Genomic DNA, 21,774 nt, shown 5'->3' with positions numbered 1-21,774 from the left:
GTGTGGTTCAAATTGGATTTACCCAACAAATACAACCGTTACGCATAAGCAAAGAGATATGGGGTCACAAATTGGAAACCGTCGCAATGGTCTGCTGTCATGTCCATCGACCTGTTGTGAAATGTTTTGGGAACCTTGCGCTTTAATCCGCATTACATGGAAGACCTAGGTTTTTTTTCAGGTGTCATGGGAGACTTAAAAACTTTTTGCCTTAACAGGAATATCTAATTCGATTTTTTAAGTTATCTAAATCAATTTCTAATTTTTTTTAAAAATATTGGTGATAACAAGTACTGCTTAAAAGATGAGATGTATAGCACAAGACCTGTTTAATGCTAATTCTGCAAAATAATACAACATAGGAATGCGATTCGACAACAAGCAATAACCAAAGTGGCAATCTGGTTTAAAATGTATCGCAATGACAGCGTGCTTAAAAAATATTATGCAATGTTTCAAGTCAGTGAGGTCATTTATTTCTGGCGCCAATCGATCAGAGCCGAGTAATGTTACATTTTAACGGTTTGGACGTAAAATCTTTATCAATAAGCTTAGGGAATTACAATCGCGCCGTTGTTTACCAGTTACAAGATACTTTGGCCGAGGGTTCAGTATAGCGGGCTACAGAGGAATTTTAAATGCCCTGGTGGCTGTATAATAGAAATTAGCGCAAGAAGGCTTTGCCGGTAACATTCCTGTATGACTAACTCGTTTCTATTGTGCAGCGATGCGTTCTATTTTAAACTTAACTTTTTTGCGGTAAAACTTTTTCGATTATTGCCATCTAATACGGTTAATAAAAAAATAATAGAAAAACGTTAGTTCGGCCTATAGATAGACCCTCCACTATACCACACACTTTTTATCGTATATACTTCATGTACGCGTTCTATATGGGTCTTTTAAACTTCGACGAAAACGCCCATCAATATATCCAAGTTATATAGTTTTACATCTCTTAAAGTATAGACGGCTACAGCTTGTAAATCGCTGGCGGGGACCACAGGATAACACGAAAACTGCATTTTGCCCGTGAGAGCATCTGACAACTATCAGTCGTGCAATACACGAATCATTTTTTTCAAGTACGTGCGCAGCGTATTTCAGCATCTGGAAGATTCGTTTTTAATCTTGCTCTAATTAGGCGCACAATACACATTTCTATGGTTTATTCGCGTGTAAAATTAAGGCGGTCCTTTTCTATCGGCTTATATTGCGTTAATGTTAGGACAATACGTCAAAGTAAACAACTAAAAAAATTCGTCGCGACTAATGAAAATACAAACACTTTATCACATATGTATAATAAATGTTTCATTAAGTTTTCTGGCCATACCTGGGAAAGGTTATCTCGTTTTTGTATCTGGTTCCTAATGTTTTTCAAACGGTCGGCGCCATATAGGAAGTAATAAAAAAAATCTAATCAGTCGGGTCAAGCGTTTTTCGGGCCGATTTCTGTTATTGAAATCTTGGGGCGCATAAATGTGAAGTCGGATAAAAATCGCCTTTTATTGGAGCCCAATTTCCGACAAAAACATGACGACTTTGTCCAAAATAAGCCGCTGGCTGTTTTACACCATCATTCGGAAAGTCTACAAGGCAATTAAAAGAAAAACATTAAGTTTTAAAAAATACTAAAGCCATGATATATTCGATAAAATCGACATTTAGTTGTTTACAAATGTTTCGGCAATACCTCACCCCGTTATCCCTGTAAAAACTCAAGTGACGATTAAACGATTTAACAAAGTGTCGATTTTATCGAATATAATGGCTTTAGTATTTTTATTGCAATTAAAATGGTTTCGCACTTACATTTTCTACTTAGCTGATACTATAATTTAAGCCTTATGCGTTTGGTTTATGCTGTCGAAAAAAAAAAAAAAAACACTAATTATTTTCTACGAATAGAGAACGCATCTTTTAATTGGTTGTGTGCACCTTGCAGAAAAAAAAAATTTTAAACGACTACAATAGATATTTGCTGAAGGCAAGCCGGCAGGAAAACGAGTTAATTCTCCTTAAATCTGCAAGAGATTAAATCCCCGCCCAATCGATTTTATCGTTTTATCGGTTGAAGGAGGACATGCGAACTAACATGACTTGAACTTCGAATTTTTTCCGGCACAATTTTAACGTTTGTTCGCAGTTTTAACGGCGGTAATTCTCCTTAAAAACTCCCGTTATGTCGTCTTTTCGACGTTGCAGGAAAGAACAGTGAGAGCGCTTTGCCCAAAGCAAACCTGACACAAGGTGGTAAATAAACACAACCTTTGGACAGAGCGGTGTTAAATCGAACAAAGTTAAATATAAATAGTTAATACAACCGAACCTTTGCAAGATACAGAGTTTCTCCCTATAGCAGCAACAACCTCGCCTGAAAGAACCATAACAGCCGTGCAGCCGGCAAAACAATTAAAACACCTCCCTTCGACGCATACGACGAAACCTTAGCCCCGAATTTCGGGTTCGAAAATCGTTTAAAATCAAACCTTTCCTTTCTCCATCCGAGAGCCAAACAAACCCTAAGTTTGCGGCAACAAACCCACTAACACATTTCCTGTGTCGCAAATCTGCTCGGACAAGCGTCGCTCAACAAACAAAGCTCCCGCGGAGGTTTACGTACCTTTCGTTACGCTACAAGGGATGCGACCTTTTGACGTTAGTTTTTGTTGCAAGATAAAGGCAACGTACTATAGCCAAAACGGTATGATATTCGCTTTTTTGTCCCCGCTTAACCGTTAGATTTTCTCCCAAAATGGATGTTACAGAAATAGTAGAACTCGCGGCCGGGCTTTCAACGTATCAGGGGCAACTTTCAAATGGTATCCCGTCTTTGAAACAAGGCGAAAATTTACATTTTTAAATTACTTTAGTGGAAGCGATAATTGCCTCAAAATGTTCGTAATTTAGGCACATATTACGTCGTTGATTTTCACCAAGTTCTAACGCACAACGTAAAGGAATTCAGCTGATTTTCACTTACAAAGCTTGAAAGTCAAAATAAATACTTGGATTATCGCGAATTTGCTGACGCGGGTTATTGCTCGTTAAGTCGCGATTAAAATGGATTCGTATGTTTGCTATACGACTCGGTGTTATCAGTCTAGATAGGTATTTTATGTTTACGTCTGTTTGGCCTGTGATATACGTCAATTGGGACCACTGGTGTGCAAATAGGAAATATAAATGCGATTGAAAGTAACTGAATATCTGCACTAATTTTGAACTGACACATTATTTTGGTTTACCAATGGAAACCAAGCAGCTCAATAAATATTTTTTTCTGAAAATGTAATATCTGGTTAGATTAGGTTAATGTGAGTCTTGTATGAAAATTTCAGCCTGTTATTTCGACATTATAGAAATATTGAACGTTGACTTAAAAGCTGCTCGATTCCAGATATTTGCTACGCACTTATGGTTCAAAAACGTTTAACAACATATGCGCATATTGTAATTCTTAGCTTTTGTCTGCGCATAAAAATGAAGAAAAAAAAGACAACTAAGCAAAAGCAGAACACAGCATAGTCAAAGTTTATTCTAGCAGTTGCACTTCTAAATGCAGCTTTTCAGTGATTAACTCACTAGTGATAACACACGTAAAAACACAGCGCGAAAGCAAAGCGTCAAGGCCGGCAACCTTTCCGGCCTATCTCCGCCAGTTATCAAGCGGGCAAAGTCGGCGGTGAAATGGCCGCTTAATCGATCTGAGGTCCGCCGTGAAATTCAAGCAAAGCAAAAGACAAAAGGCCCGCCGGTGTTGCGAAACTGGCTAATAAGCTTTACGGCATTTTTTTGCGCCGGGCCGCCAACAAGGTCTGTTAAGCTATTGTGGAAACAGTCAGCCTCAAGCAGCGAGCCTTGGCTTATAGAAACCTACTGTAGTCGCAGTGGTTCTCAACCTTATTGCTTACTAAAATTTCAAAACAAATTTCGCCGACCGGTGGAGCTTCAAAAATACAAATCAACCCAAAATGTAATTACGACAAAAGTATGCGCATTAAAGCAAATAACGAAAACTTCAAAGTTCAAGAAATTGGCTTCTGTCTTTTTGATATCATACGTGTTACACGTGATTCTATTAAAGTCATTCACGCACAACTGGTCTTCAAGTTTAGGACTGAAACGAGTTGTAGCCTAGTTTAACAGTTGGGCACAACACCTGCAGCATTGTGACGTACGATAAAGTTCGAAGTTGACGATTAACTCTATGTTACGTCACAATGCTGCAAATTACGAAGCTGGCGAAGTTCTAAATTTGATGGACAAGCCTTCAACGTCTTGTATTTTGCAATTGAGATGTAAAATTGTAATATATTTGGCGGACCGGCAGGAAAGTTGACGCAGACCGTTCAGAACCACTGTTGTACTGTCGCCTTAACGCGTTTCAACGATGATTCAACCAGTTCTTTCTACCGTAGGATTAGATGCATGGTACTTCCTTAAGCCTAAGATATACTGAAGGTAACCGAAGAAAAAAGCTCGGGAGAACCACAAAACGTAAACTCGACACTGATTTTACAGCAAACTGTGGGGAAAGTTTCAAAGTACGGCAGTCGATTACTATCGTTGTTAGATCTTATATATGCTCTTATAAAATTCTACTTTGCCTTAATCGAAAACAATCTCGATTTAATCAGCACCTTTTATTCCGAAACTTGGCGAGTCAATAGTTTTCTTCCAATAAAGTCAAATAGAGTTGCTTTATACTGAACATTCATATACTGTTATACGAATAAGAAAGGTTTTCAGCTAGAACAGAACCGGAAAATATTGACTGCAAAAACAAGCATTCACAAAAATAAAAAGTTACTCACATTTTTCTCAAACTCATTCTAATATTGAACGCACTGGTAGAGTAATAGAAAAAACATAATCAGCTATAATTACAGCAACAAATCTGAGCATTAAGGCTAAACCTGGTCACAAGGCAATTTATCGGCGTTTTTAAAGAACGCATCATGCGGTACATAAACGGATAAATAATTGATTCTGGCATGTTAGGTTTGCGCGCAGTGAGCCCCTGGAGGCTGTTAATTCAAGGCCTTGGGTTACTTCCGATTCACCCTACTCAAACACCAGAATTAATCCGATTTGGAGCGAACGTAACATAAAAGTGTCAGCAGAATTGTGTTTTACATATTCCTATAACCTTTGGACAACTTGAAAAACAACCACAAAGCAGCCAGATCCATTATCTAAAGTTTAAAAAAGGGTGGCTATAGGTTATACATTTCTAATTACTTAGATGAGTATTTTGTATAGTGGTTTCAATTTTTTGACACAGCTGAATTACTAGCTCTTCGGCTTACTAGAGAATATGGCGAAAAATCGATTGAAATTTGTCGCCTTCTGAGAACAGTGAAAAATCCAACAACAGAAAACCCTTTTATCCGGGTTTCCATTTAAAGTATTTTATTTTATTCGCTCAAAATGCTCAATTTAAGTTTCAATAACAGCCGTTAGTGCATGTGCAATTATTTGTCTTAGCCAAATTTACAATAGACTCATATTTATGCGGTGACGACATATTCCAGCCGGACTCGCAATTTTTTTGTTCACATGACCGAGCTTAGAGTTAAGTGTTCGAAGTATTGTGTTCCAAATTACACATATATCAGGATCCCTAACTCATTAAGCCAAAGCTGTCTTACAATATCGTTTGCTGATCGCGAACCACTGAATAACGTAATTAGCTTGTCGAACGCCCATCGCAAAAGTTTTGTAAGCGACCAAATTGGAAAATAAGTTTTACGAGCGTTGGGATCGTTTTTAAATTATTAATGGAGACTTAAGCTGATAATTTAAAACGAATATTGTTTTTCGGGACTTTTACTTTATGTTTTCAAGTTTGCTGAAATTAAGCCGATTGTAACAGCTGCGGCTCTCGTATGGAAGCTTGTGCGATAACAGGCGCAAATTTACGACATTCGGCAATAATGAGGGCTCTTTGCGACAAAACGCAAAAGTCGTTTTCGCCGCCATCCGTAAAACGTGTGTAAAGTGAACACGAGCGATTCCTCTCCAATTAAAGATCGTGTTTTGGCGATTAGGCATTGATCCTTAAATCCAACAAAGTTAAACCCGAGCGGAGAGTGAGGTATACATGTAAACTATACCTTCTGTGCTATGTTTGTTATGACATACCCAGGGGGGTTAGTGAGTTGGTCTGTTTGGATTTTGGATTCCGCTAAGTACATCGCCATTTTATTAGTCGGGATATACAAGCAATTTAGCAAATCATAACTGCTCATTGTTTTTAAACCGTTCACATTTTATCGAATGTGGTTATTTCTATAGAAACCAGTTTGTGGTTGTTTCGAAGTAAAATATAATGTGGCCCATAGACGTGTAATAACATGTTTTGGTTTATTACTTTAATAGGGTAAACAGTCTTGCATATGCATCTTATAACCTCAACAATACGATATTTAACTACGTTCCTTGTAAGTGACCTTGGAGGTTTTTCGGAATATCTTTGTTTCGCTTGCATGACAACGTTACATAGGTTACACCAACTTAGTAGACGGTCCGTCAAAATATTTTTGTATGTTGGGGCTACTGAACCATCAAGAGCTTTGTAGGCCTGATATAGAGCTATGATCATGTGCAAGTCCAACTGCTACCCATACAAATTGAACCGTTCGAATTTTAGAAAAAGTTAATTCCTAATACAATTTAAACAAATTATTTCATAATTTTATTAGGCCTTATTAACTTTTGTTGCAGAACGCTTTCCCGAACGTCCATTCACGCCCTTGGACAAAGCTCATTCAACAAGACGCAGCTTCAGCATTTGAACAACTTGTAAGTATAGGCTACCATTTTCTAAATAGTTTTTTAACGTTTTAGTGATAAGGTTGAACAAGGCGAAAGTCCATAGGTGGTCCAATGCCTAAGGGACGCTCTGTTCTAATCTAATAAGTAACAGAGGTCTAAAAGAGATTTTTGACTACTATACTGATGGAAAGTCATAGGCTACCTAAGCAACCTCTTTAAATGAAACCGTCTAACCTTGTATAACCCTATTAACGTGATATATCATGAGGTGAAAACGCAGCCGACTGCCTGGTAAAAGTCTATAGTATTGAGAAAGGCACAACATCCTAATTGAAAAAGAAAAGAAATTACGAGTGATCATGTTAGTGGCATGACAGTCACGAAAGAATAATAATAATAACCCGCATGGTTGTCTGCTCGGAATAAAGACACATTTCTTCAGCTGCAAAACAAATTGCAACCGACATAAATCGTACAGTGGGATCGATGGCGCGGTTTGCACAACTACATATATTCTGTTAAGGCCGGATCGATTTGTCTGCCTTCCCAAGACGGTCACGACTTGTGTAACAAAAAATTCGATCACGGAACCGCAATACGGTTACACTTGAAGGCCGGGCGGCCATTAAACGGACACCCAATCTATTTCGACCGGCGGCGCGACTAAAATTAGCCGCCGATCGAATGAAATATGGATGAAATACTGCCGTGGTGCGCAAAGGTTAAAACGCCGCAAACCCGTCTCCTATTTCACGGCGCCATGGGTATTCGACGTTTTCTGTAGTGTAGACTGCTGGGTGCTCTGTCAGAAGCGCAACAATTATGGGATGCATGCGGACCGCAAGAGCTAACCAGGCAGTGGAACGTAGAGGTTCAATAGATATAGTTGTTTCTCCCACGCAATTATCGACCAAAACATTTCTTTTTTTCTTTTGTACCTTTGTCATGCCATACCAGCTATTAACCCTGGTTGAAACGACCGGAGTATGACCTGAAACGTTGGAGACAAACAAAACAACCACAAGAGCTGTTTCGATTGGTAGAGGTTCGATCTTTGACACTTTCAGGTTTAACAGTTAAGCTTGTGTTTTAACGCAAGCGATCTTTCCTTTTTTTCGATAGACATGGATATGAGTATTCTGAAGACCATCGACTTTCAAGACTAGTTTGACCAAAACTAATTGTTTAATAACACAATTATTTCGTTGATAGATGAGGGGTCGGCACCATTTTTTGTCGTGGGCCATAAAAACTATACTCAGAAAGGTTTATTCGGGCCGCACTAAATTTCAACTGATAATTGTGTTGCTCTAAATTTATAAAGAGTTATTTTTTAAGCAATTTAAAAAGGTATTTCGACTTAAAAATGTATAATTACATCTTAGGGGTAGTAATGTGTTGATATACCGAGTTGGCCAAAATTTAGATATACGAATTTGGCAAACTCTAATGTTTATTCCAGGGTATAAGCATGGCGCCCTTAGCCTGAAACGATTTTATCAAAACTATATCGACATGCTGGATGAAATAATAAATTTTCGCGCATTTACGTATTAGTTAAAATCATCAATAGGTATAAAAAATGGCGTCGTGCCTAGCTTTTCAAACAGACGGCAGACCACATCCGGCCCATGGGCCTTAGGTTGGTTTACCTCTGATTTAGAGCTTGCGAAAAGCTAGGGCAAGCGACATCAGTCTATAACGAACAATGGATAATGAAGTTGTGTGGCTCCAAGCGAATACAGCATCTTCCATAAGTGCCCGCGTCAATGCGGCATGATACCTGACCGACATTCATTAGGAGCATACTCAAACAATTCCCTCCGCCGAAAAACTGACTTGCGTTTTCTTTATCTCGAGTGCGCAATTTTACGGTGGAAGGAAAGTAGTGGGCGCACTCGTCAAGTTGATTAACGTCAACTGTGTAGATGTAGCGTTTCTTCCCACGTATCGCTTAATGGTTTAAATGTCTTGAAAGTATGGTTTCTATGAACCCACACTATGTCAAAATTGTTATGACAAAGGTTCTACTCTTCCATAAGAGTTTTCCAAAAGTGAGCTGTCAAAAGAAAAGTATGAAACATTAAGGGAAAGCATCTTGTTTCAAAGCTTCGAATTATATTGGATTGCTGGAACGGTATTGGAAAATGGGAAAAACTTCTTTATACAGGAGGCTACCACTTTGCAATGTTTTGACTGCCGTTTTTTCGGGACGTTTTGTTGGAGTGTGAGGTGCTTTTACAGACCACGAATGACTAACGTTATTGACCCCGTGGGTTAATCTCTTGGTCCACTTGCGTGCAACGATCGCCGAAAGGACTTGGATTAACCCCGGAGGGAGGCGAAACAAAGCGGTGTGTATTCACTTAATGCAGTCTTAAAAGCCGAAATTGTGCGGAGCTGTTTTTCGTCTTGAGTGCCCCTAATCCCGTTGCTTGTTTAAGACCGACGCTGTTGCGAATGTCTAAAACGTGACAACCGACTCTTAAACCCCTTTATCTGTGGCGCCTCTGTGGCAATGACCCCTTAGAAAGGCGACGGGCTCCCATTTCAAAGTCTGTTGAAGTTATGTTCCTTCAATCGTCCTTTGTACGCAAATTACAATACCGCTTCAGATGCAGCAGTCGCCTTGTTAAATCTTGGGATGAGTTTCATTTAGAATCTATCCGACTGAAGGGTTGGGTAACATGGGTTGCCTGGTTTGGAAGTTGCTATATGGCCATTGGCACAAGTACGTTTAGTCTGGCCTTTTATTGACCAAGTACTTTTGGGCGCCACTCGACCTTGGAAGAGTGTTTGCGAGAGAATGCGCATGAGTCATATGTTTGACGTCAAAACTTTTACGCCATGTTGGTCGAGTTCTTTGCATACAAAACCAAACAAGGCATTTAGGTTCTCACATGATGCTTTCCGGGTGAAGCAGTTTCATATCGTTACTAGATGGGCAAGAGTTAGCAGAACGTAACAAGAATATCAAAGCCCGTATAGAAGTAGGTATCATTTTGAACGTTTCGAATCATTCTTTATTCATTTTGATGATGAATAAAAAGTTATTCGAAACGTTCAAAATGATACCTCCTTCCGTGTGAGCTTGATATTCTTATTACGTCTTTACTATAACCTCCAGCCATTACGCTCCACAATTTAGCAGAAGGTTGGAGATAAACAGATAACCAGCTGCACCAGAAGCTAATATTTAACCACGAGACCCCTAATTTACTGTACGTCATCGTTATAAGGAAGTTTCCAGAATTCGGCGGACGCTCGTCGCCGCTTCGCACCAACAAGGCCAGAAAAGTCGAAAACGTGTCACGCGTCGAATTAAAGCCTTTACAGCCAGCGTCGAAACAATATAAGGGCAAATTGGGGAAAGCCTGCTAGTTTCCCGTGTACCCCTTACCTTAACATTTCCGAGCGAGCACTCGCGCGCCGGTAACTCGGCGGCAAAGCGCCCTGTAATCTAGCGGACAAATTATCGCCAATCGACGGCCAATACGGAGGCAACGTGTTCGCTCGCGCAACGAGTTGATTATTTTGCAGTGCCACGCCGTGGATTAACACCAAGCACACACACACACGCACGCGCAAACGCGTCCGAGATATCGCATCGAGATTTTTCTAGGAAGCGGCCGGGAGCGACCAGGACGGACCAGGTGGTGAAAAAACGAGGTCCAATACTTTGTGTTGCAAAATGCAATTAATTTTTGGCTAAAGCGCACCGTCCGATCTGTTCACCCAAATCATAAACATGATCAATTAGCAAAACTATTGAAATTGAAACTTGCCAAATTTTGTTTGGGCAACATTTTCGGTAGCGTTAACGACATACTGTTATCTTGGTTTGTTAATTTGCTATGTTCTGATAAGTTTGCTTTTTTTTAGTTAAAAAATTGTGCTTTGACTGGCATGTCATTGATGAAAAGTCTATGTCTGTTTGCTATTGAATCTGAATTGAATATCCCAATATCGGTTGAGTACCGGTCAGATGGTGCTCAATAGATATATTTAAACATCCATATTGGGTTTGCCGTCGTACAGCCAAGCGCTAACTGAAGGCGCTCAAATTCTCCTTCGTCGCCCGTTTAGCAAACATCCCGTCAACATCCCGGCGCCTAATCCCGCCTCGTTGTCTTCTTCGCGCTGTGGATTCGCGGTTGATGCGCTAAGTCGGAAAACGTGCCGGAATCGGGCGTATTTTCGCACTCTTGCCCGTTCTTGTTTACACGATGCTGGCTTCCTTTGTACAGTCGCCTTACGAGTTTTTGAAGAGTTCAGTCGGCGGCAAGTGTAACGGTTAAATAGACCGCCCTTGGCACTTAGAAGATGTGTATATGGGAGGATTACAGGGATCTTCGTTGGAGAAATTTGTACGATTTCGGATCCCTTCCGGGATTATGTTTTTAAACACCGTAAATATTTCCGTTGAAACTAAATCCTTGAAAACTGCTCATAATATATGAACCTTTTTCGTAACTAAACCAATACGGATAGCATTTATAGCAAATCGAGGACTGGTTTAGTTTAGAAGGTTTTCACTGGGCAAGTGTTTATAACATGCTTTCCTTTTGCCGGTGTGTAAAAACCTTTAGCACAAACAAACACCGACGTTATTGCGAAAACAACGAAATACCCAAGTAAGTGCAGCTGTAAACCGACAGCCAGGCGTCATTAATCTTACTCAAGCCCGTCGGCTGCAGTGCGTTATCAGTTGCCAGGTTGCGGCGTTATACTTTTGCTGGGAGCGAGCTGCTGTTCCAGGGTTATCTCCTTTACGCGGCGCGGACTAATAGGATTAAACACTAGAAGGACACGATCGGGATTTGGCGAAAAATCTCGCCACGCTAACGTAAGATTTCCTTTGATTTGAGGAAATCGTATGTTAAAACCCACACGGGTCATCAAAATATACCCACGCCACTTATTGGGGCCGTACGTCACCCTGGATGCAACCCCGTAATTCTCTGGAGTCCGTGTATACGCTCTGCCTAAGACCCGTAGTTCAACGTGCCCAGTATTGAATCGGACCTTCTAGCTGCTGGTGCTGCTTAATCCGCGAACGATCGCAGTCCGACTTAATCCCGATAACTCGCGGTGTAGCGCCTCGAGGTCTTTGTTTTTCGAATGAATCGCTCCATGGCCTGACTGCATCGCGCCTCTTTGGGCTTTCGGGCATTTTTATCTTGCCGCTGATCCTTGCGGCTTGAAGCGCCTCTCCCTTTGGCCATCAATCCAACCATCCATCCATCTAGTCATCCAGTCGGCGAGCTCGCGGTTATTTGTTGTCGCTAAGACGGGATTGACGTTTTGGTTGCGGCCCGCCGGACAGCGCATGCGATCACGATTCGATAAACAGTTGTCGCTCCAAAGCCATGTCGCTTTGCCTCCTGTACAGTAATAGCAAGCCAAACCTTCTTGTTCGTATTTATACTTTGCCTGATCACGCTAGTGTTGTTGTCGTTTGTGCTGGTGGGTGGTTTACGTTTTCCGGTTTGCTGGCGGAAAACGTGTGGCTCGCCTGCTCTTTATATGGACCTATATTTTAATCGAAAGTAACAACTGCAGTCACCCATGAAGCCCCATGCCCTTTCACGCAAGGTTTGTTTGGTTTTAAGACTCAAACAAGCTATATCTATAGTTTTAGGGTTTTTTACAGTACTTGATGTTTTTGCAGTATCTTACCAACAAATTTACCATGTCTTTATTCTTCCTAACTTATAGGCAATAAAACTGACAAGAATGTGAAACATTGTGCTTTACAAAGAACTTCCTACATTATCTTGTTTCCATATCAGCATTTGCGACCTTTTGCAGCTTTCGTACCACACAAACATATACTAGTGTACAGTATTGGTACCACTGTTTATAAATGACTTTTTGTGTAAACGACATGACTTGACTCAAGTCGTTTGGATAAATGACCAGAGTTAAGTGTTTCCATTTAAATATTTTTTAATAAACATTTGCAAGTTATCTCAATTTCGAGTTTGATATTTTTAGTAGAGCTATTGCTCATACCCGGACGACCGGGCGTGTTTACAAATTTCATCAATTTAACGTGCACTTTTAACGGTAATCACTCGGTGTTGACTATAATAATGACTTGGCTGAGACTTTGAGTAATTAATGACTTCAACTGGAATTTGAGAATTATAACAACGTGTAGGATAATCCATGTATATGTGTTTTTGTGTTTTGCAGCAACCTGGAGTTGGACGATCAACTGGAAAGCATCAGCGCGAGAACATTTTCCGGATTTCTAAAGCTTCAATACATGTAAGTGGGCTATAGTCCTTGATAGCCAAATAAAGTTTTATCCACCCCAAGCGATTTTCACATACTTTCTTTAAACCGAGGTTGGGATATACTGCAAAAAGAGAGGTTAAACAGAGATATATATCCACATAACGAGCAAATCATACTGTAAATATACGTTTTTGACCAACCCAAATAGCAGTTTTGTTGAATATACTGTTGCTGCCAGGCATTGTTTTTACCATTGAGCATTTTTGTTATTTGTATATAAAATGTAGCGGGAGATAAAAATTAGGGGTTGCATATCGAGTATACAAACGTTGTCCTTCCTCAGCCAATGTTGTAAGAAAACAAACAAGCCGGATAGTAATCCTGGCTAAACGATTTTTCGCGTTGGAGCTATATCGGACATAATCTTTAGAAGGCGGTTGAAATCGATCTTTCCTTCGATAAATAAGCGGGATAAAATGTCCTGTTTTTGCCGTTCGCTTAAGATCGGTCGCGCCAGTCAGCTGTGTACATTATACCCATGCAGGTATACATCGAGTCCCTACTTTGTATCGATTAAACGCTAGGGTTGAAGTGATTCGACACACTATTTCGGAGGTATGTCAAATTATGAGAAAAAACATCGATAAAAATGGCGAAAGATCGATTTTTACTTTTCACTTCAATGTCTCGCTCGCTTTTGAGTGCGAGTCTGTGTTCCACGCTAAACTTTGCCGGTACATTACTTCACTTCCAAGATCGACCGCCAATCGACATGAAATTGGAAACTTGGCCGTTTTCAATCCAAAAGCCGCTAACGAAATTAAACGCTTAAAAAATAAAACGACGCCCTGAAAAGTACAGAAAAAACAGTAGGACTACAGCAAAGTAAACTCAAAGCCCCATTAAGGACGGCAAAGCGTATAGTTCCGTAAATATGCCACAATGACACTCAAGCTGACGCGAGTGGTTATACCCGATGACTGATTTTCAGCCCCACATTGCATGCAAGTCGTTCGATGCGCATATAGGCTTTTAAGGGTGTTTTCGGATGTGGCTCGGCCCTGCTGTTCAAAGAGGCGGAAAACTATTTCAGACGATTTCTAGTTCTCTTGTTTTCCGTCCCGTCGCGTTTTGATCGTTGTGGATCACCGCTTTCGACATGCGCTTTTCTGTCGCTTTTCAATTTCGCAAAATGACGAAGTCCGCGACCCGGACAATTGCGATTTTGCGAGGTCGATGCGTGTTGTCATTTGGTGGGTGATGGACCTAAGTGCGACTTGAACTAACAGACGGCGAGATATTGCTCGTTTAATTAAAATCATGTGTGACCCACATCAGTTCTTTTGTATGGTAATGTTCACCCCACTCTCGTTTTTTGGGAATAAACACTTTATTCTGATCTTTACTTCGGGTTTTTAAGAAAGGTTAGAAACAACAAGTATACGAGTTTTAAAGAGATTGTGTATATTAAGGTAAAAACTTGCATATATTTGGAATTATACCCTGGTTTCGTTCTACTCCCCTGTTGCTGGTTTAAAGAAATAAATTACGTTTTCCAATTTCCTGCGAATGGAGAAAAGGCGAACAAAGGGCACACAAAATAGTTCGAATTTTTGACAAGCGTAAGAAAATCCTTGGGGCTCAGCCTTTTTACGCGCTGCAGCAGCTTTAAAAACAAATTTACAACCTATAGGGCTTTTAAGACTAAGAAACAACATATACTGAGTGTTTTATTGGAAACACTCATTAAAAATCTCTATCAGTCTCGCAAGTTATCGTTTGTTACAGCTAAAAATGTCAATTATTATATTTATACGACATTGGCACTTATTTTGTCTTACAACAGCGTAATATGCTGTATTATGTGAAAATGGGAGACATATTTAGATAAGATGCTTCAGTTTGGGAATTTTATTGCATCCCGACATTTTTTTCAAATGTATGACAACCTGCGAACCACGGCCATAAACGTCTTGGAAGTGCATCGGAGGCAAGATTTTTTACAGTTATTAAAGCCAGAAAACAGCTAACTCCGCACGTCGTATGTTTCGGCGAGATCCTTCACGCTATAGTAACGCGATTCTTCAGAGTTAAACATGCGGTGGCCGATCTGCGCTGCTGGCGAGACCTGCTTCTGTTGCTGGAAGCGGTTTGCCTCGATTTCGCCGTCGTGCCGCCGCGGCTTGGCCGAGCCGACCAACCCGCGCTCTAAGCGGCTTGCGGCTTTAGGAGAATGCGCTACACAGTTGCTGGCGATAATCGCTTTACTGATTCTGCTGCTAGATGTGCTGCTGCTTTGTAAGATGCCCATATACGACGGGTTTATAGCCTCAGCCGTAAGCTTCCGCCTTCGTCTTTAGGCATTGGAGCGCAGGTGATGTTCGCAAAGCCGAGGCCGTGCTGTGTATTTTGACCGGTCCTGTGTACGTGATGTGCGGTGTACAAAAGCTCAGCGACAAGCCAGCGCTTTAATCCACGCCAATTTGCATCGCGACGCGCGAAAATCCGTCAGATGTTGGCCGCCGGACCCGCGATATGCGAATACGAAAGGAGTGTCGGATTTGCGAAAGAAATCCGTCGCCCGTAAAGCTACCTCAAAATCCTTCCAAATGTCGTCAAACCGAAAATCTCGAAGCGGGAATCGATCGTCACCCGCCTGTTGTTTACGTCACGGCCGATGTGGCGCTAAAGATTACGTCATCACGCGGGTTTCTTGGGATCTCGCGCCGCACGATTTACGCGAGGCAATATCGCGGGGCGATCTCGCGTTTCGGTAATTCGAGGGTGCTTCAGCCGCCGCTGCAATTTAAAGGGCGGTCGAGCGTGACGACCCCTGTCTAAACATACGGAGCCAGGGGCGCTTCTAATGGGTCACGCACGGCTGCCTGCAAACCACTTCCGAAGGTTAACAAAAGTATTGATTGAGAATTTTAAAATTGGCAAAACTGTCTTTATCGGTATGTATTTTTTACAATTTGGTAATTTACCAGATTTTTGGTCAGCAATCTGTTTGAACCACCTTAAACTGGTTGACACTAAAATTTGTTGAAATTCAAAGTCGAAAATTTTTTAATTTGACAAGGCTGTGGTCTTTTCCTTTTTTACACCTATCTCAAACCGTCCCTTATATTTTGTTTACCGGTTGGAAGAAGAGACAAGCCGCAATATTTATATTTTTCTGCCCCCACAAAAACGAAACGGGTAATACCCTTGTTAAGCCATGACTGGGTCTCGAATATCCACTTGGGTATGCAAATACCGACCCCCTAACCCCACTTCAGGTTCCCTCAAACGAAAAACGCAATATTGTTTATTACCCAGTTTTAAAATCGTCAAAACTGTCGTGCGGAGAAATGCTTCTCATCGGGAAAATGCCCCAACATTTCACTTAGCTCCACGCGCAAAACATCAACCTGCTATTCATTGGTAGTCAAGTGTTTTCACTGGCCGAAAAAATGGCGGCAAATTAATTTTGCGGCCGCCGCCAAAACAGAGCGATTTTCAAGAGCTCAAGTGTAATCGTTGTAGTGGCACTCAAGTGGCAAACGCGAATATGTAATAAAGTATGACGTCGGTCATCTTGTTTACCGCAAGCGGTAATAACGTCTGTCGGGAATAGCGTCACTATTATAGCAGTCTATAATTGATTAGATTATAGTAGACATTTGCAATTGTCAAATAGATTAAAGTGATTTACCTATTTTGGTATGATAAATTATACAGTTAAAGACCAGCGTATAACTTTTTTTTTTATATATGGTAATTATTAATATATCTGTGTTTAACATATTGTGTACAATTCGTTATACTACCAGGTTAAATAGAAACGAGATAATAGTTTTCCTGTCCAAACCTAATATACTCAATAAAATTTGGCAACAAGATCTCCCTATACGAGTAATATTATGTGGAACGCGGTTTAGGATTGCTGGATGTTGCTATTTCTCTGTAAAACGCCAAGCAAGGAAACACATGTTCACCTGGATTGCAAAAATTTAGAATAAAATGCGCAGAAACTAATTTTATTGGCTAGAAAATTACTCAGTTCATTTAAATCGGCTTTTATAGCAGCACACCTGATTGCTTCGTTTTTACGGAAAACCATTCGGGGTGGCCTCGCGTTAGGTGCGAGAATCTGTCTCGGGGGAAAACAAACACGAACCTAAAAAAAACGCGCCGTGACGGCATTTACTCTTTTGCCACCTCCCAACTTTCTGGCATTGCTTCACACGTGAGGGGAAAACAACAAGGCTGGCGTGAAGCATTTTAATCGATGGCGCTCAAATCTGACCTATACAGGATATCACTATAGTGAGAACCACAAAAAAACGTGTTGAATTACAATAGACGACATCCCAAATAACCATATCCGAACTTGAGGTATTATACTGCGATTCCGATACCCGGTATTTTGGGCTAAAAATGCTAATGCCCGCCCCGATACTAAACGTCATTACTTTGTTCAATTAGGTGGAATTTATTTAAATTGAAAACTGCGATTGTAATTTTCTCCAGGTTATTTGGCAGAAATTTTGTTTTGTGCTATGGGAAATTAATTTTTCCACGATTTTTAGTGAAAATAAATTGAGCGTGCGTTACGCCAAGGTTAAATAGGAAATAAACATCTTAAATGTACATTTTTATCGTATGAGAAGGTGCCAACACCACCCACTAGTATCGTACGAGTACCGATAATATCAATTTGAATCGGGTACCGAGTCCAATCCGATATTACGGGACACAATTAATCCCGAAGCGAGTTGTTCTAAACCCTAGCCGACACAGTTTCAGCGGGTGTTTTTCGCACAAACAAAGCGCAATGGCCCGCTTCGACGTTCTAATGTTTTAATACAGTCTTACAGCACCTATACATACAGAGGAACAATGCCTAGGTCGCCGGTGGTCGGCTGCTAATTGCCCGGCGGCGTGGCGAACGCTTGTTTTGACACCACCAGCTAATCGCCCAATCTCGCCTTCTTGTACGACTCGCGCGCGTCTGATAAGAGCTTCGGCTTAGGCTCAGGCGCGCGAGCAGGTTTGAGACCCACAATTCGGGAGTTTCCGATCATGTCAGCCACGAACAACAGCTAATCGGTGGAAGAGAGTCGATCTTCGTTTCGCGCGCAAGGCCTTGCCTTAAATTTCAATGCCGTTTTCTGATTTATTTTATCTCCTTGATTTTAGAAGTTTTTAGCCGGTTTTTGTTGTCACGATATATGTTAAATGGTGAAAAACAAAGCGGCAAAAACTAACGTTTTCTTTCGCATCTTTTTAAGGGCCTTTCCAAGAGCCGCTAATTTTGAATTAGAGAAATAATCTTTTCCCCGTTTATTTATGCTTCACTTTTAAACCTTGGTCATACGATCTTAACATATGCACTTTTACTTGACCTTTAGATGTGGGGTAAACCATTTTAGTGCATGTTGGAATACTTTCCTGGTTTGTCAAGTTTAGCTTTATTTCCAATTTTTTTAATTTGTGTTTATTTGGGGTGGGTGATCTGCGTAAACATCTTTTGTTTTTACTTATCGATGTTTTAAATTAAAGTATTGTTTTTGCCTTATGCAACAGCCCAAAATTTATCCAAGCTTCGTGTTGTTGTCATTGGCGTCCGATATAAAAATGTTTCCTGGATCAGCTTATAGCACACATGTCTGTGCGGTAGTGAGAATGAAACCTGGCCTTTTCAAGTTGGCTGGCAAACTAGGGCGAGTCGACCAGGTGCGCTAGCCGTAAACAAGTTCGCCTTTGAGAGAGATTGTGTGTTAGAACTCGTGTCAAGCGCGCCGCAAAATCAAAGCACCGACGGTTTTCGGAGAACGCCTGGTGTAAATTTAGCAAAAGTCTCGGCGCGCACGCCGCAATTTAAACAAACAGATCAGCATTGGGACGGATTTGCAACTCGCAAGACGTGCCCGAACGTTAAACGTTAATTCCCTGCGTCGAATCAAACAAAAACCTGCCGTCGACTGTTTACAAAAAGCCGGCTGAGATTTTCCTTGTCTCAACCGCTACCAAGTCCATAAGATACATGCCCGGTCGCTCGTACGGCTTTCTGATCCGCTGGCGATGCTGCTGGCTTACTAAATATGGTCATTACAAGCTCTCACCGGCGTTTTTAGCTTGCCTATCGCTCCGTTGCGCAAGGCCAATGCAACACACCTGGTTGTACTTCGGCGTTGCGCTTTTAATTACCAGAAAACAGCAGGATTGAGTATTTGCGACTGTTCCAGTTGTTTTACGATTCATGTTTATCTTGGAGTTCTTCGCCTCAGAGTTAGGGGATATTTTGAAGAAATCTGACCTCTGTTCACTTTGTTTTTAACAAGAGTGAACTATGATGGGGTAAAAAAATAATAAATGAGGAACTTCGCGACAAAATGCCTTCACCATAATTTGTTCAAAATATAAGACCAATTAACGAGAAGAGGATATACAAAATATTTGAATTTATCAAGCTTCTAACAAGCTTGATAGTAAATTGATTATAAAGACGTTTTGACACGAGCTTGTATCATCTTCAGTTAATGTGACTGAGAATCAATTTAAGCATCACTTATAACTTATAAGAGATGGGACGAAATTGTTTTTGGCTTTGCAATTTATTGTCAAGCTACATTACAGATCTGTGCATAGTGTAGGCCCTACCCTTCTAACAAGCTGTTGATGAACAATTAGCCTATTGCAAACTTACCATTTCAATAAATCGCTTTTGAAAAACGGTAACCTATGTAAGCTCGTTCGTCTTATAGAAGCAGGCAAGGTATTCTATATTTAAACACATTCCAAAGTGTACATCAACCGGCGTTAACAAAACAAACTCAACGAAAGTTTTATAAATTATTAACTGTTCAAACCACCTGTCTGGAATATACGCCGTTTAATTTATTTTGCCTCGCTAAAGCTAAACATATGCTTAACAGGAGCACATTTATTTCTAGACTTTATAAATAAGACAAATATAGCTTAAAATCATGAATTCTCAACTCATGAGTCATGATGTTTTTAGTATTCTGTGACAATCATAATAGACAAATTATATTTTCTACCAGGCCATTGGTTATTTCCTAGATATAAAAACTCAATTTACAAGTCAATTATATGGCGACTTAATTGCTTTTACAATACAATTGCCTTAAAAAATACAACAAAATTGTCCAAGAAATCAAACCGTAGAACTGTAACTCGTTTTAATCATTTGCATTTTCTGTTTCAGTTACTTTGACAATGTGAATAACCTTATCTTCATCTCGCCATCAGCTTTTGAAAATCTTCCTCACCTCACTGCGCTGTGAGTACTTCTTTTCAAGCATTTCACGGGATAAACCTTGCCTAAAATCCTTAAGCTTGTGACCGAGGAGTTCTATAGTGGTCATGATAGCGCAAATATTTCTCCTTCGAACTGATATTAAGTATAACACCTATTTATAGTAATTTTCCTTTGTTCATATGTAGTTAGTTAGGCATATGTATATAGTCTTAGACCGCGCATGTTTCAAACACGTTAAAATCGGGACGTAGAACGGCTTTCTGAAACGATACGCTTATAATTTTACAGAAGCCTGAAAGGTACCGGCCTGAAGCAAGTTGAGGGATTCAGTGGAATGAGAGCAGCCTTTCTAAGGAGCGAAATCACAATGTGAGTTTTAAACAGATGTATTCAAATACTGTTATCCTGAGCAGACTGGGTGATTTCGGTAAGCCTTTCGGCAGGCACCGTTTGTACTTTATAAGGTGTTCCGTTATCGTTGGCCAGTACGACTCCATAAGAGCTTGAACACAGAACGCACATTGTGTATATGTCCGTTTCAAATATATTCAAGTCAACCCCGATTTGTTGCCAATCATTATTTAGAAAAATAAACAAACTTCAAGAAAATTGATTTTGTACATTCCCGTAAGATTAACCTTGTTGCTCTTAGGCTCATTTTGCGTCTCTAGAATATAGCATTTTCCATTGACCGGCAATTTTGAAACAAAAGTTAAATCATAACCTATAAACAAGTTATGTGGTTATGCCAAGACCATTGAACAACTTGCCACACAACTGCTCGAGTAATTCAAATTGTAACCGCCGCATTGCAATTCTAAATCCGGAAACTGTGATCATGCTGTAATTCGTCGACTGTGAACCCGCCAGGTCTATCAACCAGGAGAAAGTCCTATCCAAGGCACACGTCAAACGTACAGACATCTGCCTGCCACCCGTCGCGAGTTACAACCTACAGGACTACTTCTGTTCCCCAAACCCCTGGGGTCCTGCCCGCGTTTAAAACTGCATTACCCAAACGTTAATGAACTTGGCTTGTTTTTCAACGCCGGTTTGGCCCTGATCATGTAGGCCAGGGCTTCGGAAACCTTTAAGTTTAAGTTTTGTTGAATGCACTGCATAGCTCAGTTATGGATTGTGCTGGGCATTTGTTTCGAAAAATCAAAAGTACAATTTATACAGACACTTTTGTAACATAAATAAAGGCTATACGTCGCCTTTAAAACTCATTGTGCGACCCCAGTAAGGTTGCAAACCCCCCAATTCGGGACGATCTGATGTAGGCCATTTCGAACGGATATATAATATTTCGGATTCACAATATTGTTAGTCCGATTTTTCTACTTAGAACTTATAATAGCAGTTTACGCTAGAATAGTTTAAATTCAATCACTCTAACATTTAAAGCAGTGGTTCCCAAACTGTGGTACGCGTACCACCGGTGGTACGCGAGAGTCTTTCAGGTGGTACGCGACTAC

General features: G+C 40.6%; 1 protein-coding gene across 1 annotated transcript in view; it reads left to right on the top strand.

Annotated features, from left to right (window-relative positions):
- LOC146137667 (thyrotropin receptor-like) overlaps window positions 1-21,774 on the top strand; it is a 40,598-nt gene that overhangs the window by 4,191 nt on the left and 14,633 nt on the right. The window contains exons 4-7 of the mRNA XM_083394419.1: window positions 6,733-6,810; window positions 12,982-13,056; window positions 20,243-20,317; window positions 20,585-20,665. Coding sequence (XP_083250545.1) covers window positions 6,733-6,810; window positions 12,982-13,056; window positions 20,243-20,317; window positions 20,585-20,665 — 309 coding nt within the window. The remainder of the gene's footprint in view (window positions 1-6,732; window positions 6,811-12,981; window positions 13,057-20,242; window positions 20,318-20,584; window positions 20,666-21,774) is intronic.

This window comes from Ascidiella aspersa, chromosome 7 (assembly GCF_963924565.1).
Source record: "Ascidiella aspersa chromosome 7, kaAscAspe10.2, whole genome shotgun sequence".
Lineage (NCBI taxonomy): Eukaryota > Metazoa > Chordata > Ascidiacea > Phlebobranchia > Ascidiidae > Ascidiella > Ascidiella aspersa.
Note: the sequence above shows the minus strand (reverse complement) of the source record. Positions and strands in the feature narration are given on the sequence as shown.